Source organism: Denticeps clupeoides, chromosome 14 (genome assembly GCF_900700375.1).
Source record: "Denticeps clupeoides chromosome 14, fDenClu1.1, whole genome shotgun sequence".
Lineage (NCBI taxonomy): Eukaryota > Metazoa > Chordata > Actinopteri > Clupeiformes > Denticipitidae > Denticeps > Denticeps clupeoides.
The window spans coordinates 4,488,423-4,507,294 of NC_041720.1; the positions used below are offsets into that span (position 1 = coordinate 4,488,423).

General features: G+C 43.2%; 1 protein-coding gene across 3 annotated transcripts; it reads left to right on the forward strand.

The window, feature by feature from the left end:
* The first annotated feature begins 494 nt into the window (after positions 1–494).
* On the forward strand, positions 495–18,860 carry LOC114803347 (uridine-cytidine kinase-like 1). 3 transcript variants are annotated; one of them, XR_003751904.1, is made up of 16 exons: positions 495–630; positions 1,583–1,785; positions 4,576–4,682; positions 4,978–5,148; positions 6,526–6,597; positions 9,063–9,252; positions 9,406–9,467; positions 12,244–12,263; positions 13,470–13,568; positions 13,829–13,922; positions 14,536–14,598; positions 14,999–15,121; positions 16,793–16,900; positions 17,316–17,472; positions 17,694–17,942; positions 18,228–18,860. XR_003751904.1 is itself a non-coding variant. In XM_029002860.1 (15 exons), the coding sequence occupies exons 1-15, from the start codon at positions 539–541 to the stop codon at positions 17,768–17,770; spliced, it is 1,638 nt and encodes a 545-aa protein (XP_028858693.1). In that variant the 5' UTR covers positions 495–538; the 3' UTR covers positions 17,771–18,860. The 3 variants fall into 3 exon arrangements, 2 of the variants coding, with proteins under 2 accessions (XP_028858693.1, XP_028858694.1); XM_029002860.1 differs by having other exon boundaries at positions 17,694–18,860; XM_029002861.1 differs by lacking the exons at positions 12,244–12,263; positions 18,228–18,860 and adding an exon at positions 10,938–10,954 and having other exon boundaries at positions 17,694–17,835.
* The last annotated feature ends 12 nt before the right edge of the window (positions 18,861–18,872 follow it).

The following is an 18,872-nucleotide window of genomic DNA, read 5'->3' on the forward strand; positions in this document are numbered from 1 at the left end:
CTATGAACCAGAGGACCCAGTTTCAAACCCCAATTACTACCATTGTGTCCCTGAGCAAGACACTTAACCTTAGTCCGGGGGGGACTGTCCCTGTAACTACTGATTGTAAGTCGCTCTGGATAAGGGCGTCTGATAAATTACGTAAATGGGTTTAGGTGACGCTTGTTAATAATCTTCATTATTCAAATTATTAAAAAAAATTATTTCGTTTAATTGTTGCTTTATTTGAAAGTATTTATTTTCTGTACAAACCAGTGAACACAGAAACCACAATTTATCTAAGTAGCATTTATCTAAGTAGCAAGTAACAAAAAAAAAAACAACCCAAAACGAACCGATCAAATATTGATGGACATTAACACGTTCACACGTTCACTTTTTAATCGGTTCACACTTGTAGACCGCCCCTTCCTGCACTAATTCAGAGTTTAATTAGTTTCACTATTAACGCTTAAAGTTTTTTTTTTTTTCTTTTTGACGCTCAGCTGCTCGTCGATGACGTCACCCGTGACGTCGACGCGGCGCGCGCCACGGAGACATGGCTGTGACCATGAGCCAAGCCGCCGCCGGGCCGCCGCCGACGGAGGAAGCGGAGGAGGACGAGGGCCGCTCGGCGTCGCGGTCGGACAGGTGGGCGGAGGGTCTCTCCCGCGCTGTCCGCGCGTCCGCAAGCCGCCGCCGCCGAGCCGGCCGGCTAACGCCGAGCTAGCATCTCCGAGGGCCACGGCTGCGAACCCCCGGCGGGACGCGGGCCGCCGTCCGGGCCAGGCGCTGGCGGGCGGGAGGGGGGGACGTCGGAGGCCCGACGTGGAACTCCGCGTTCGCGGTACACGCGTGTGCGCGGAATGCGTGATGCTAACGCTAGCCAGCACGTTAGCCCGGACGCGCACGGCATTGTGGGAAATTAGAACAAAACGAACCCCCCCCCCTTCCCCGGGATGCCCGGGGAAGCCGGTCTACCTCCAACAAATCCGTTTTCTTTTACAGAATGAAAACCAAATGTGTGGGTTTGGTTTCAGAATCCAGAATTGAGGATGCGAGTGGTCCGTGGTTACCCCAAATCTGCATGATGACGACATGTTCCGTGTATGTGTCGCCTGCAGGGGGCTGTAATGCACGTTGTGGCCCCCTGCGACCCTGTCCATGTGATGAGAGCCTTACTCAGAGGAGACCCCCCCGCGCTCGTCCGGGCCCCGTGCGGCTTTCCTGGAGGGGGTGACACAGGCCGACGCCTCCTCCCTCGCCCGCACGAACAGCAGCCAGCCAGCGGGCGCGGCGGCAGCGCACGGAGGGTCCCACAGTAAACGGGTTCCCCTCAGCGCTCCCCGCGCGACACTTCCCCAATGTCGCCCGGACGAGGACGGGGGGGACTGTGAGCTCACGGGGCATTTCTGATGGCAGAGGCGCGGTCGCTTAATGGCCAGGACCATATGCACGTCACATGTGCTGTATCTGTTTTCAGTCACGAAAGGATTCACTGTACAGAAATGTACAAACTTGGCTGGAACTGAAGGGTTGAAGCTTTGCCTTTTAAATTTTTGGAATATTTAGTAATAATTTTTTTTTTTTTAATGTGCTTCAGTGCTGCCGGTGAAGGTTCCCTGGATGACCTGTTAAGGCACAGGTGCCCTTTGACCCCCTCACTGTCTCCGCGGAAGCGAACCACCAGCCAGAGTAAGACGGAGCCGCCTCTTTTGCGGACCAACAAGAGGACCATCTACACCGCAGGACGCCCGCCATGGTACAATGTCACCGGGACCACCTTCAAAGAGGCGTTCGTCATTGGTGAGCAGCCACCCGGCTTGTGGCCCCTCCTGTCTGCACTTAGTCAGGGGCGTTGGTGGCCTAGGAAGGAAAATGGAAACGTACCCGTGATCAGAAGGTTCGAATCCTGAAATGCCGCGGTGCCACTGAGCAAAGCCTCGTCCCCACACCGCTGCTCCCCGGGCGCCTGTCATGGCTGCCCACTGCTCACCAAGGGTATTGGTTAAAAGCAGAGGACACATTTTGTTCTGTGCACCGTGTGCTGTGCTGCAGCGTTTCACCTCACTTTCACTCCAATCCGTAGTGACAGGGACAGCCCCCCCCCCGAAGACACTCAGGGTTAAGTGTCTTGCTCGGGGACACGATGGTAGTAAGTGGCGTTTGAATCTGGGTCTTCTGGTTCGTAATAGGGTTGCAGTCCGTACCTCGGTTTTTGGTACGTTTTGTGTGTAAAGGGAACAATGTGCTAGAACTAATGTAACTCCGCACCAGCTCGACAGAATCGAACCCGAACAGACTTGCGCGTTTATTTTAAAAGCCCGGCTTTCTTTGCGTGCAATAGCCTCCATTTCACCTCCTCCACATGTTTTTAGCATGGCGACAGGTCTCGGAGAATTGCAAACTAAATGAACATTTCGTTAAAAGATTAACATTTTTAATAAAAGGTAGTTTTTAATGAAATTCTATTTACTAAAACTAATGTCCGATGTGACTGGAGGCACAACAGTTATCACCCATCGGCCTGTTAAATATTTACGCCGTTTACCAGACGCCCTTATCCAGAGCGACTTACAATCAGTAGTTACAGGGACAGTCCCCCCCTGGAGACACTCAGGGTTAAGTGTCTTGCTCAGGGACACAATGGTAGTAAGTGGGATTTGAACCTGGGTCTTCTGGTTCATAGGCAAGTGTGTTACCCACTAGGCTACTTCCACTACTGGTAGTTAAACTGTAAGCCCCTCCCCCTCAGTTAATTTCCAATGTCCACTGGACATTTCTGGACCAGTTTCAAAATGAACCGCAAAACCACAATCCCATGGTCCACAACGGAAAGAAAAGAAACCGCACGACTGCAGTCGATCCTTCAATTCCGCATTCAGCTGCAGGCGAGATGGGACACCGCCTGACCCGGGTGTCCCGCCGTGTCCCGCCCCTGCCGTCATCAGTATGCAGTCTGTGGCTCTCAGCGCGCCCCCGGGTGACCGGATACAATTTCACGCTTGGATGCGCTCCGGCCCCTCCTACCCGGGTCTGCGATTGGCGGAGGCGGTAATACGTCCTTCTGAGTGCAGCGAATGGAGAGCGCGAAGTCGCATTCAATAAGAAACCGGTCCTGAAAAGGTCGTGGGACGTTCCCCAAATAAAACTTTCAATTGTCTATCGCACGTGTAACCGCAAATGATTTTTATTCTGACAGTAAAATTAATTCATGTGAGAGTATTTCATTTTCAGACCTTTTTTGCTTTTTTTTTTTTTTTTTTTTTTTTCCTTCAAATGTCTGTGAGCTGTTAAAATTATTTTAACAATGAATTGTGCTGATGTGTATTAACGCAACATTCTAGAACACTAAATCTTTGCAAAGTCGACATATGTCGACTTTTAATATTTGACGGCCGGGCCGGCACCAGGTGCGTACACATCAGACATAACCATCAAAAGGCATTACAGTGTTCACATTTACACAATCAGTAACGCAGAGTTACTGTAATCATCCTTTTTACTTAGCGATCACACTGGAAAAAAATGTTTTTTATGTATTAGAGATGTGCGTGTTTAATGATTTGATCCGTTTCTGTATATTTAGTAGTGCAAAGGAATGAAAGTGTATGTATGAAATACGGCATGTATGAATGTGGCCAAAGTCTGTAATTGTTCATGATATTGGCTAATTGCTGGATTGTTAAGCTAAAAACGGGAGTATTGGGGTGGTAGTAGCCTAGTGGGTAACACGCTCGCCTATGAACCAGAAGACCCAGGTTTAAACCCCACTTACTACCATCGTGTCCATGAGCAAGACACTTAACCCGGAGTGTCTCCAGGGGGGGACTGTCCCTGTCACTACTGATTGTAAGTCGCTCTGGATAAGGGCGTCTGGTAAATGCTGTAAATGTAAACGCTGTAAATGAGTATTGTAGCAGCTGGGTGCGTCATTGGCAGCGTAGCAGATCTGTCCTTGACTGGCGAGGTCTGACTTTCTGCATTACTGACTGGGTCCTGACGGTTCACCTTTATTTGCTGTGAAGTGCACAGGACTGAGATCATTAGTATACAAGAAAACCGCGTTTTTGTGCCATCCTGGGTAACACGGGACTGCGTAAAAAAGCGCGGTTGAGGGGGGTGTTCATCTTTTATGCTGTTCTGCGCCTTAATCGCCACCCGGTGGGCTGCCAGGCTTCACAGGGAAATAATGCAGTTATAATTCCGGGCAATCCGGTGCCAATCTACGGCGGGCCGAATTAAAAATACCAACAGCTGGATGTGGCCTGCGGGCCGTAGGTTGCCCACCCCTGTTGTACAACAATGATGTGAATGCAGATTTGAGTTCTATACTGCCTTTTTCTGCCGGGCACCCATGATATTTTGCATTTCTTTATACGGGAAGTAAAAAATTCAGCTTTTTCATCAGGCAAAGTCATGGAGTTCCAAATATACAACATGTTACATCACTGTCTAATGTAGTGTACTATAAATTATGGGGGTAAAATATGGAAATGCAGCAGTACTGTTCACAATCAGCAAAAAAAAATACAACCTTTTTAAAAAAAAAAAAAAAAAAAAGTTTTTCAATGACAAGTTGCTTTGTATATAAAGGTCTGTGTGGCGGCAGTGCATCTGGAAAAACGACGGTGGCCAATAAGATTATCGAGGCGCTGGACGTGCCTTGGGTGGTGCTCCTCTCCATGGACTCCTTCTACAAGGTCAGGCCCGAATCATATTTATATTGCCATTAGTAATCACCATTTTCACCGATTAACTTCCACTCAGTCTTATTGATTATTTGAATGATTAATAAATGATTTCTGTAACGCAGGTTCCCTAAGTGCTCGGTTCCTCGCTTCTCTGGCGCAAGCATTAATCTTTGTTTGAGTCTTTACCTCCAACTCTTTCACCAATTAGTGGATTAATGAAGTGGTTTATTTTAATATTTGATTAATATACTGAAGCTAGTCGGGACCCCAGTTGTGCCTCAGCTCTTTTTGGACTCCTCTGTAGGTTTTGTCCAAGGACGAGCAGGAGCAGGCGGCCAGGAACGAGTACAACTTCGACCACCCGGACGCGTTCGACTTCGAGCTTCTGGTGAACATCCTACGGAAACTGAAGAAGGGAAAGAGCATCAAAGTGCCAGTTTACGACTTCACCACTCACAGCCGCCGGAAGGAGTGGGTAAGACGGCCTGGCGCAATGGCCAATTCTTAATAAAATTATAGATAATAATATTTTATTTACAATACTCATTTTGAACGTTTAAGCTTATGAAGCACAATGACTGTCTTCACTTTTTCATGCTGTTCTTTGAGAATAGTTACTTGGAGTATTAACATCCTGATGCTGGTTATGGTTACTGGTTGGTTTGGGCCGTAAATTCGTGCCGAGTCGCAGCCCACTTTGTAATGTAATTTTTCCACTTGTGGGACTATAAAACATATCACCTCATTCTCTCTCTCTTTCACTCCTTGTTCTGCGCTCACAAGACAATCCAATTTAAAACCGAGACGCCTAATAAGGACATGGTGTAACGCTGGCCGTAGCCTTTCCGTCCGCGGTGGCCTGAACACAATTTCATGCCTGAAAGAAAACAAAGCGGTTATGGACGGCGATGGTATTGACCGCCGTGCACACATCTCCTGTCGTGCAGGAATGTAATCATCTCGCTGAAGTCCTGCAGGGCGTGTAAACATAGCTGGAAGAGTTTAATGGCCAGTTTTGGTTTAATCGCGACCAGTGGGTGGAACGTGACTCCTGTAAAGTCCCTTCTCTGAGGTACTAGCCACCTAAAAACACCTTCGGATTTAGGACAGGATGGCCGCTGGGTTCCTACGGAGGGATCAATAGGAAGATGAACGACCCATTGACAGTCTTGATGTTCCTGAGGGGGCCTGATAATGGGTTCCAACCCATTGTGTAGGGAAAACAGCCCAAAGCTTGCAGGCAGGGTTTCTGCGGATCCTTAAAAAGACTTAAATTGGATTTTTGAAAACGAAAGGCCTTAAATAGAATTAAAAATGACTAGCAATCTAGTTAAAGGTCTTAAAAATACAGCAGACCCAATAAGTTAATTTAGTGGTAACCTCTAAATAATTTGTTTTGTGTTGTTGTGTATGAGATCGGAGTTAGCGGAATCGAGTATCGAAATAGGCGGCTAAATTCTGCACCCCCCCATGTGAAATATTTGAATCAGGAATAGTGAGGACGGAAAAAGCATGTCCCGACATTTATTTATTTTCTCCAAATCAAATGAAACAAGCCTTCAGTCCGTCAGAACTCCAAACAGTGACAGATGGTCTCCCTTCTTTTAAATTTTCCGTAGACCCGAAAAGACCTGGGTCTTTTTCCCATAAACCGTCTTTTTCCTGTAAAGCTCCTGAGATCCGTGAGGAGCATCCGGTGACGTGCAGTAATATTGTTTTTTTTTTTTTTTTTTTGCTTGTCTTGCTGTGACATCCCTCGAATAGAAGCTTTACCTCCGAACTTGCTCATTTTTATCACCAGCTCAGCTTTCGTCTCTGCCTGTGTGAATGCTCTGTTTGCTGTGTTTGACAGAAAACGGTGTACGGTGCCAACGTTGTCATATTTGAGGGGATCCTCGCTTTCGCCAACAAGGAGCTGTTGAAGGTGAGCTTTACCAAGTCCTTAATATGGGACTAGACTGGACATGTTAGCTATCAGTGCAGCATTTTCAGAATAAAAAAAATTAACCATGACTTTAAAACCCTGGGTTCGTATGTACTGAATATGGTTCACCACTTAAGCGTAACCGCAAGCTCATTTATCAGAAATATGGAAGCACAGCCGGAAACTTTTTTCACATAGGTATACAGATGGTTGGACAGTGTGTGTGTGTGTGTGTGTGTGTGTGTGTGTGTAATGGTGTAGGGGTAATGTATCTAATCAGGCGTCTCGATTGTCCAGAACATCTTGTCCAATTTTGGCGTTGTGATGGTCTCAATCTGTTGTAAAAACCCTGAATTTTAAAAAGGTGCGTCTGCAACCCTAATCAAGTCAGAATGCTTTCCAATTGGACATCTGTGTTTTTTTTTTTTTTTTTTTGTGAATCTTAGATAAAATACTTTTTTTTTTTTTTTTTTTTTCCCCCATGAGCAACCATAAACAACATGACAAAAATCACTGTGTTTGACGAAAATAGAATGTATTTATTAAGAAAATAATTTCATAAGAAAAAGAATGTCCATTTACTCTACAGAAGGAAGGTACATGGTTGGGTGGTTGTCCTTTGCTCTGTGTGTGTGTGTGTGTGTGTGTGTGTGTGTGTGTGATTGATACCATCTGATTAATGGAGCTGCAGCGGTGCGTGAGAATCGGAGCCGGAAACGAGCTCCTCTCGGTTTCTGTATCCAACGTTCCCTCTGTCGACACGAGTCCAGCTCATACTGCGGGGTGTGTTTTTGTACGCTTAAACATGAAATTGCTAAATTTCACTGACTCCATTGTCTATTTTCCATGTTTGGAACTCTGCACCCAAAGGAGAGAAAGGAACCCATACAGACTCCACATAAAAATGGAGAGTAATGGTGCAGCCGCTGGGAAAGCTGTTCTCCGAATGATTGATGGAAACTCCTTCACTGGACACGGGCTTTGTTCTGTGCGGACAGGGCTTTAGGAGATAAACCTTACACGCAAGTGCCTTCAGATAAGCAATTCAGTTCATCCAGTCCGTGATCATGTAATTTTATGCTGCGTTACACTGACTGGACATCAGACATGAAAAGAAAATCCGCATTTTTACTCCACTTTTCACTGCTCGTTAAATTTAGCCGTTATTGTTCATGTCGATTATGCCAACAAGCTTAACACTAAAACATCAGTGTATTAAAGTAAGGCTGCACAATATGTCCTAAAATTAAAATCTATATTTTGAAGCAATATCTCGATAAACAATATATATCTTGATATCTTGAAATTTCCTCTAAATCACTGTATAAATGCTAAATTCAGCCCTTAACTGCATAAAAATGAATTTTTAAGTTTAACGTTTAATGTAAATGCTTATTATTTATTTATTTAAATATTTTTATATATAAATTTTAACCACAATTTAACATGGCAAACGTTTCTTTTAAAGTGGTAAATGGCGTTTACATTTGTCAGATGCCCTTATCCAATGCGACTTACAGTCAGTAGTTACAGGGACAGTCCCCCCCCCCGGAGATGCTCAGGGACACAATGGTAGTAAGTGGGGCTTCAACCTGGGTCTTTGTGGTCTTCTGATTCATGGGAGAGTTCCTCCCCAATTGCATGTTACGGCATTCATTCAGGCAAGGAAAGTTTGTGGTACTGCTACCTTTTGTGGTAATGGACTTCTGCCATACAGTGCAGACAACTGTGATTTGCTGAAATTTGTCCTTGCAATATCTAAACCAAAGCCAAATAACAGAACCAGTGCAGAACGCGCACACGCCTGGAGAGTTTTCTGCATGGGCCGGGGGAGCAGAGCTGTCTCCTTTGATAAGAAAGAGAAGTGAACCTCAAGAGCAAAGGACATGCTGCCTCTTTAACAATAAGGTTCGGTTTTATGCTCAGCCTATAGTTATTTACTGCAGCGGAAAGTAAATTCGATGTATAACGTCTGCCCCTAATTCATCATGAGATATTACATACAGTGGGTATGGAAAGTATTCAGACTTTTTGTATATTGCAGCCTTTTGCTAAAGGCTATATTTTCCCCGTGATATTTCAGCAAAAAAAACTTTTTTTAGCAAATGGCTGCAATAAAACAGAGTGAAAAATGTAAGGGCTCCTGTGCCCGCTGTAATTCCCTCTTTTGCGGTCCTGAAGGGCGATGCGGCGTGGGTGGCCCTTGCAGGCATGGTGAAGCTGACGGTGCTGACTCTGCGGTGCTTTTCATGTGTGTGTAAGAGAGAGAGAGCACTCGTGACATCTCATTGGGCTTCTGAGTTATGCCTGGTCTCGATGTCGACACCATCAATACTTCCTCTTGTGTCCTTTCCATTTCAGTCTTTTTCCTCCAATGTAGTTAATTAATAATTGCAGATCTGACAGTTCACAGCACAGCCAGTCCAGAAATAGGTGGCGTTGAACTTGACTGTTGTGTCTTTCAGCTGCTGGACATGAAAGTGTTCGTGGACACTGATTCGGACATTCGCCTGGTCCGGCGGCTGAAGCGGGACATTACGGAGCGGGGTCGAGACATCGGGGGAGTCATTAAGCAGTACAACAAGTTTGTGAAGCCGGCGTTCGAGCAGTACATCGAGCCGACAGTGCAGGTGGCGGACATTGTGGTTCCCAGAGGCACGTTGGCAAACCTGCGTTCCGCTTTTGCTGTATTTTTCTATCCAATTTGACTAAAAAATATTTGAACATTTCACTGTTGATCACTGCTGCCCCCTTGTGGCAGAAATGCCATATTCAAGTCCTGACTTTGGTTTGCGGTTTGTCCTGCAGGAGGAGAGAACTTTGTTGCCCTGGATCTGATTGTGCAGCACGTCCACAGTCAGCTTGAGAAGGTACGGCTTCTTTCATTAGAGGCAACAGAGGTCCTGCCTGTATAAACAGAATAAATTCTTAGAAATTCTCAATGGAACAGAACACCTCAGAACAGATTTGAATCGAAGCGTACCATGGCCTGAGCCCACCCAGCTGTGTAGACTGTTGTTCCTGGTTCCACAATGCAGGTTGAAGGCCATAGACCAGAATTACAATCATGTTATTCTGATGTCGTCTGTACATCTGTGCTTCCATAGACATGAACTCTTGTTTAAAGAACTTTTCTGAAGCTATGCTCTCTAGTGGGTGAACTGCAGCCTCTCTGTGAACTGCTAAATTGAGAAGAAACACTTTTTTTTGTGGAAAAGATATGATGTATATAGAGATATATAGAAGGCTTATGTCCTTCATGGCATGTTTTTTTTTTTCTTTTGTTTCTGTGGTCCTGCTGTGATGTAAATCGTGGTTGTGTGGTTGAGTGGCGAAGCGTCTCCAGAACAATAAGCGGGTTTCAGTGGGTCACGTGACCAGCCAAGAACGCCGCAGCGGGATTAGAGACTCAGTTAAATGAGATCCCGTTCCCTGCCCAGCCACGGGAATAAAGTCGCGGATCATTCCCGGCGAGCGACGTTGCGGCGGCCGCCCCGCGCCTCACGTAGATCAGACTTGGTGAGCGATGATGACGAGTGCTGGAACTTAATGAAACGTAATATGAGCTGCCATGAAGCAGGACTGTTGGAGTCACGACCCCTCTGAATTTGGGTTTATATGGCCAGGAGTTAAGACTCCAGAAAAGGGTCCACATTGCAAAATCAAATACGTTAATGAGACATGGAGGGGTTTTATGCGATTTCTGTAGTCCAATGCAAAAAGACACGTAACAAATTTGCACTTTGCTAGACACACCTACTTCATGCATGCTGTTCTCTGGTGTGTGACGTGACGATCACTTTCACTCAGGTTAGTTTTGGCTAAACAGAGGCCTAAATAATAACTCAATGTATAATTGATGAATGGCGTCTTCATTTGAAAATAGACAAATCTACGAACTTTTTTAGATTGGTAATCACAATTTGGCTGTCTGTCAATGGAATATCTCGCCTTGTCACTGTCGAGCTACAGCCAATGAGTTTGCAGGACGTAGGATGACCGAAAGGGGCGGGACCTAAATTCCCTGTATAAGATGATTTAATTTCTCAAACATTTTGTTTTTATAGAGGATCAGTCAGAGTTCCTGTATCGCGTGAACATGCCACGAAGTCGTGTAGCCTGAAGTCGGCCTCGGCCGCTTTGATAGCGCACTGTTTTGTTGGAATTTCTTGTTTTGGTGGAGAGCGGTAATGGCTCATCTCATTCTCTGCAACATTTCATGAGTTGTTTTATGTTTTATTTCTCTCCTCCTCCCTCCCTCCCTCCCTCCCTCCCTGCGTGCGTGTTTGTAATGAAATACTCGCTAAAACCCCGCCCGAATGCACTCTTAACCGTCTCAGCGTGAAATCACAGTGAGGTATGACTGCCACCTCTCTCTCTCTCTCTCTCTCTCTCCTTTCGGAACACCTTCCTTTTCTTTTTCCGGTAGAACACTAGACCTTGAAGAGGAGGCAGAAGGGTGTTTGTCCTGCATGGCCGGCGATAATAAACCTGTTATACTTGGTGATAACCGCACCATTTAGGCACATTAGCATAAAAATATATCTACTCTCACATTTGTGATGAGCATGTGGAAGTGAAGGTCTAGCAGGATCAAATGTCCGTTTGTCTCTTCTGTCCATGTTTGTGATGACTGTCTCTAACCCATGGAAGGGGACGTTTCAATGGTTTCACACTAACCAATGGGTTGAGTCTTCAACTTTCACAATTTGGCACTCACTCACTTCTGCAATAGTGCGTTGATGTGTGGAAATATGGCACAGGTAATATTTGTGTATTTTTGTGCTCCTCAAATGGCTAAAAATTGGTTAATTTATTAAGATTCTATGAAACAGGTATCAGATCAATATTCTAAGCAGAAAAGGGCATTTTGAGAACTGAAAATGGAAGTAAACTAAAAACTGACTTGTTTAAGTCCAGGTTTGATTGTCTATCTAAAGGAAACAAAGTAAAATTCCAGTATTATCATTGAATGTGTTTTTCTACTGTATTTGACTGCAGTATTGGCAGTGGATGATTATAAATAATGTTAAAGTTCCTCCTGTTTAAACTTGTTGAGGGCCATGGTCCTTTGTTTTTTAGAATGGCAGCACTCGGAGAGCCACCTTTTTCAGAAGGGATGACCAAAAATATTCTTCCACCACCCCAACCAGCCTACACACACAGGGAAAGTCTAAAGTTGTTCTAATAGGTATCACTAATAATAATAACAATGATAACACTATTAGGGAAGATAAGAATAATAGTCCGAATATATATACACACACTACACCGTTCTCTGACACACAGATAAAGCAAGCAAAAAAAACAATTATGTGGCCATGACAGGTATCACCGGTTTTTAAGCATTTTAGGAGCACAATTAGCTGCTGAAAATGGCAACCAGTTAGAAATGTGAATAAATGATACTGCATTTATAGGTGGCGCTCCTAGGGCAGTGTACAACATGAAATTCGGAAATCATTGACATGATTCCCCGCCCATTAAACAGCCCCTTCGCCCAAGCTGGGATTCCCCCCAAATTGTCTCTGGGGGTGCTGCGATTAAGTGACTGAGCTCTAACAAGATGTTCTCTTTCCCTCTTTTCTCTGTTTTGTCATCACTTCCGTCACATCTGTGTCGCAATGAATATTTGTAACCTTCCAGAGGAAGCAGCGCTGGGATATGTGAGGATAAATTCCTGCCATTTTTTATTTTATTTATTTACTTATTTTAATTTTGGCCTGGCTTTGTGTCTTCTTGCAGCACATTAACTTTTTGATTTTGTGGCCTGCCATGATCCGAAAATATATAATAAAAAAAAAAAAGAAGAAAAAAAAAAAATATATTATACCTGTTAACCTAGTGCTCATATTCACTGCTTTTCTGTTTTCAGTTTTATTTATTTATTCTCTCTCTAACACACACATAATTTTGGTTTTATAATACTGGCTGTATTTTGTGTCAGGTGCTGGTGTCAGTGGTGGTTCCAAGTGGACTTTCATTTGATTTCAGCCAACAGCATTGAACACGTTTCCATTCTCTTGCCACTTTGTGACAGTTTATGGCAGTAGTAGCATATGAACCAGAAGACCTCAGAGTCGCCGGTTCAAACCCCACTTACTATCATTGTGTCCCTGAGCAAGACACTTAACCCTGAGTGTCACCAGGGGGACCGACCCTGTAACTACTGATTGTAAGTCGCTCTGGATAAGGGAGTCTGATAAACGGCAATGTAAATCTAAGTTTTCTGGGAATATATGTATTGACCCAAGCAAATAAAATAATTATGTTTGGCTAAAATTGCATTTGATTTTTGCTCTACCTGTAATCATATAACTTGACCTCCTGACATTGAGTTGGACTAATGAAACAAAGGGATAGTTTTCTTTTGTGTTTACAATTAGATTGCAGATTGTCTGTAAAAATAAGATTGTCTGTAAAAATTATTCCCAGACAACTTATTTGCTGGCATGAATTAATAGATTGCTAAAGGATTATTAGCTGGAGTGTTAAAAAAAAAAAAAAAAAAGATATTATTGATACCTTTTGTATTTGGAACCACCACTTTGCCACATTAACAATTTCACTATTCAACTTAAATTTACTTTGTGTAAATTCAGGTTGAGAATAGTGCTAAAAGCAGTTTTTACTAATTCCCACTTTGCTTGGTGTGTTGCACCTTATCAGGCATTCAGGGCTGGCTTTGTGACAGAGTGGACTGAAATGTCAGAGGGAAAAAAGCTAAATGAACCGTATATTTAGCTTTTTTTCTGGCTTGTAGTGACCTCACTGTGTGTTGCTCTTTATTTTATTTTATTAAAAAAAAAAAAAAAAGTGTTTTATTGTGGTGTGCATATTGTGTTGTGACCTCCATATTTGTGCTGCGTTAGGTCAGCTCTGGCCTCCGCCCACCAGGGCCAGCCGCTGCCCAGGACGCTGAGTGTTCTGGAAAGCACTCCACAGGTGCGCGGGATGCACACGATCATCAGGTATGATCATTAATCAATCCTGCAATTTCAGTCATTTGGAATTTGTAAATTATAATATGGAATAAACATTCTCAACAGTATAATCAATATGTGTGTTTTGAACCTGGCAAGCCTTTAGTTGTTAGGATTATTATTGTTTATGAATTTATTCATTTCTTCAAATTCAAGGCGGAAGGAGGCACTTGACAGTGAAAGTGTATTTAAATTGTGTTTTTGAGGAAGGTTGTGAATGACCATTAAACCACCATCTTGTCCCACAGGAATAAGGACACTAATCGTGACGAATTCATTTTCTACTCCAAGAGGTTAATGCGCCTGCTGATAGAGCATGCGCTGTCTTTCCTGCCACTGAAGGTGAGTGGTCACCGTGGTTCTACGGCTAATAGAAAATAAAGATTATAATATATGTACAGTTTCTAATAATTGCCTGCGTCTTATAAAAGCCATAGATCGGAGTGTGATTTTGATGTTACGTATCTCAGAATGAGGAATATTAATGTCTCATGTGCATTAATAACAGTCGTATGCATAATGTGGCCTATTTAATAATCTAATTTGATATTTGATAAAAGCCTGGTTGTTTGCTGCTGAGTTATGTAAACATCTGCCCCTAACAGATAAAATGCATGCACCTTACTAATTATGCAGAGCAGTTTTATGTTAAAACTGTGCATTTCTTATACCTGATTTGTATGAGCACTTGTATAGAGCAAGTAAAGCAAGTGTTTTGGTTACCTAATTTTTGTGCTTGGCCCCAGCGTATCAGTATTCCCACATCTTGACCCCTACATTTTGGGTTTCTGAGCTGCCATATTTCTTGTTTATTTGTGGGTGCTATTGCACTGCTTTTCCTGTTACTTAAAAAGGTATCACGTAGATTCTTTGCATGCTTTCATTTTTAAAGCATTTTATTCTTGAGAGTATGATGGAAATAACAGAAAGGATCTTTCTCTTCTCAACCCCACAGCCTGTATCTGTTGAAACGCCCCAGGGCACTGTCTACGTTGGGAAGAGGCTCAGTGGCAAAAGGGTTTGTAATTCTTTAACATGCTGCTCTTGTGAGAAGGGTTTTCCAATGGGCCCCACAACTGTAGCTTTGCTGGTTAGTCAGCAAACTCAGTTTCAAATGAAAAGTGTTTTGTCTCTCTGCATGAAGTAATGGGAGCTCTGGTTTTACTGCTTCCACTCATGCACTTCCAATCAAGCTTTAACTGTCCCTGTAAAACACATTTATGCTCCTTCAGCAATTTTTTTGTGTTGGAATATTCCATTTTGAGGTTTAAATATAAGTGCATAGATTGGAAATTATTATTATAATTATAATCATTATGAATCAGCATTGAAATTGTGTTTTTGCATTTCTGTTGTGCCTCTCTGTCTCTCTACATAATGTCCATTTGCTGTGACTTGAGGACGTTTGCTTGTTTCAGATCACCGGCGTTTCCATCCTGAGAGCGGGGGAGACGATGGAGCAGGCGCTAATGGCCGTGTGTAAAGACATTCGTCTGGGGAAGATCCTCATTCAGACAAACCATCAGACCGGAGAGCCGGAGGTGCTGAATTTTTTATGAACTAATCGCGAAATATCGTGCCCAGGTGGCCTGTGTTTGTAGAATGTGAGAGAAATTGTGCTTTTGACTTTGGGAGAGGCAGCTAACTTTTGGGTGAGGATATAATAGCGTTTGGGTGGTAGTAGCCTAGTGTCCCTGAGCAAGAAGGTTTGCTGTCTGTCAGTGTAGTGTCCAGAGCATGGAGACAGAACAGTACACCAGGAGACGTGGAGAAGGCCGTAGGAGGGCAACAACCTCCACATTTGTACAAGGAGGAACAGGACAGCACTGCCAGAGCCCTGCAAAATTACCTCCAGCAGGCCACAAATGTCGATGTTTGCTCAAACAGACTCCGTGAGGGTGGTATGAGGGCCCGACGTCCACAGGTGGGGGTTGTGCTTACAGCCCAATACCATGCAGCATGTTTGGCAGAGAACACCAAGATTGGCAATTTCTCCACTGTGCTCTTCTCAAATGAAAGCAGGTTCACACTGAGCACATGTGACAGAGACTGGAGACGCCGTGGGGCCTTCAACGTCCTCCAGCATGACTTATTTGGCAGTGGGTCAGTAATGGTGTGGGCTGGCATTTCTTTGTAGGGCAGCATGACTGCCATTAGTTACCGTGATGAGATCCTCAGATCCCTTGAGGGACCATATGCTGGTGTGGTTGGTCCTAGGTTCCTTCTAGTGCAAGACATTGATAGACCTCATGTAGCCGGAGTGTGTCAGCAGTTCCTGCAAGACGAAGGCATTGATGCTATAGACTTTCTTGAGCAGTGCATAAAAAAAGAATAGAATTATAGTGATACAACTGCCATCAATAATGTAGAATAACGTTTTTTGTAAGAAAATCTGTATTTATCAGGTTGAAATACCTAGGTATAAGAAATATGCAAATGCTAATTGTTGTGAGGGCTTATTTTATTCAATTTCATATTACTGTATATTGCCCCCTTGTTGTCTCCCAAACCTTTTTACGATCCTAAAGAGATTTTTGCAATGATGTTAAATTATATTTGCTTCATTATGAATTCCCTTGATGGTTGTATCTATGTTAAGAATATGCTTAATTTGTAGTCCAACTAACAATGACAATGTATTTATTTATTTTTTAAGTTCTTACAGTATCTCAATTGTTACATCATGACCTTCCCAAAATAATGCCAAAAAGGAACAAAACTCATAATTTAAAGTTTATTGTTGTGTACATGCTGTATACATACTTTTAGTGTATATAAAGTATATACCCCCTTTTAGTGAGGGTCTAGTCTTGTTGCTGTGCTGTGTGACGTGCTCCATGTCTTGTTAACTCGCCCTCGAGAGAGCAGCGTGTGATTTACCCACAGTTTAGCGCACAGATTTATACCGCCGCGCCCTGCGCTCACTTCACTCGCTCGAACTGTAAAGCATCGGGCACGTGCGTATGTCGCCCACCTCTTCTGCTGCTCTTGTTAGTTTGTGGGCCTGGAATAAAAAAAAATGTTTTTTTTTTTAAACGTTTGAGCCATTATGAACTTGCAAAAATCTGTGTCTCCTGATTGTAGCACAGGGGATTTTAAAATGTCATTCATATATTTCAGTTTTGTTCGCTTTAAGAATTTACATGTTGCACGACACACAATCGCAGCTCTGGTTTGTTGTTAACTGTATAAATTGGGATTCTATCTCGCAGCTCCATTACCTGCGCTTGCCGAAGGACATCAGCGAGGACTATGTGATCCTCATGGACAGCACTGTGTCCACGGGGGCCGCTGCGCTCATGGCAGTCAGGGTCCTTTTGGTGAGTTGTCATCTTCTTTCTCACAGCTCAGTGGTGACCTAGTGGGTAAGGACACGGTGGTTGCCGGTTCAAATCCGGTCATGGCTGCCCACTGCTAGAGAAGGGTGATGGTTAAAAGTGGAGAACACATTTTGTTGTGTTTCACAATGACAATCTCGTCACTTTCACTTTTTTCATCCTTCCGGCATTACAGGGCAAAGTCTTTAGACAATATTGAAGTTCATTGTGTAATAATTCCTCTTTGAGAGGTTGATTTTCCTCATTCGAGTCTCTGTCTTCAGTGCTGTATAAAATGTATAAAATTCCAATGATTGCTTCAGATCAAAGATTTGATAAATCAGCTAGATTTACCAAAAAGGCCACCCATTTTGAAATAAGAAAAATCCTTAAAAATGGCGCGTGTTGATCTCTGCAGGACCACGATGTCCAAGAGGATAAGATCTTCCTGCTGTCACTGCTCATGGCTGAGATGGGTGTCCACTCGGTGGCCTACGCCTTCCCCAAGGTCCGCATAATCACCACAGCCGTGGACAAGAAGGTCAACGACAAGTTCCACATCATTCCTGGGATTGGTGAGCGCTGCGCTTAGTTTGTTTAAAGAAATATTAATACACATGATACCAATAACAGCAAGTATACAAAAACAGATAGTTTTTGTAGCTTGTCCTATATGTATTGTAAATATTGTAAATGCATTGTATTTCTATTCAGTTTCATTTGTTGATGTATTGATTATAAATGCGTCCTATATTGTCCCATGTGACATTAATACTATTGGTATTTATGTTTGCAGGTAATTTTGGGGACAGATACTTTGGGACTGACGCCCCCTCAGACTGTTATGAGAGCGACGAAGGGATGGACTTTTGACCTTTGTCGACCATGCACAGCTTTGACCCCGCCCCCTCTTCTCTCTGCCAATCATTTCGTACCATGCCAATTTTCAGCGCCTGCATCAGAGTTTGCCCTGGCTGACAATGGTTGGAATCTTTTAGTTGTTTACGGCGACCCACACCCTTGAACGGCAACTTTTATCACAGGGGTATGAGCTTCTTCATTTGCTTGAATTTGAATGAGTAGATTTTAGATTAGGTCAATTAATGTAGTAATTATTTTAGAATTACACTTAAACAGGGACGGAGCATCGCTGTTATTTCATTTATTGTCTTGAAACTGAAACGTTTGGAGTGATTGGTTTATTTTTCTGTGAAAAGTTCTTGAAACGTGGATACTGAATTTGTATAAAGGGATATAAGTTTAAAGAAATGACTTTGTCCAAAGGATGAAATGAAATTTTCCTCTTTTTTTTTTCTATTTTTATCTGAAGTCACTGGCAAGGATCCTTCAGGTGTTGCTTTACCGGCGATTTCACCTTTTCCAGCCATGCTGTTGTGGGACGGATACTTGAAGTAATGAATGTAAATTATTGTACTGTATGCCTGTTCAGATTTTACCTCTAGCTCTCACAGACCAAAATCACATTGAAAACCTATGAAATACCGAACCTGGAAACTCAGTCTTCAAGCAGAGGGGGCTGCGTGTTAAAAAAAAGAAAGAAAAAATCCACATCACTTCACTAACGCTTGGACTAACGTTGCTCTCTAATGTGAAGTGCACATACATCATGCTATATTTTACGTCAGGGTTAAAAACCAGTCTTTTGTTTTATAGAGTATGAACACCATGAGATATAAGAAATTAATCTAGCATTGTCTCAGCAATATATAATACACCACCTTATGTGAATTTGCGATATACATGATAAGAACCATGTGTTTCCGATATAGAGGAGCAGGTATAGCGTATATTACCAGGCAATGCCAAATATGTATGGTACTTTTTTGGCTTTTAAACTTGAACAGATGCTGTTTTGTTTTATGTCTTTGGGTTGAATTTGGGGGAACTTGTGCTATGCATGGACGTTATGCATTCCCTGCTTATTCTGACTTGAATTTATGTGACCTTTATGTTT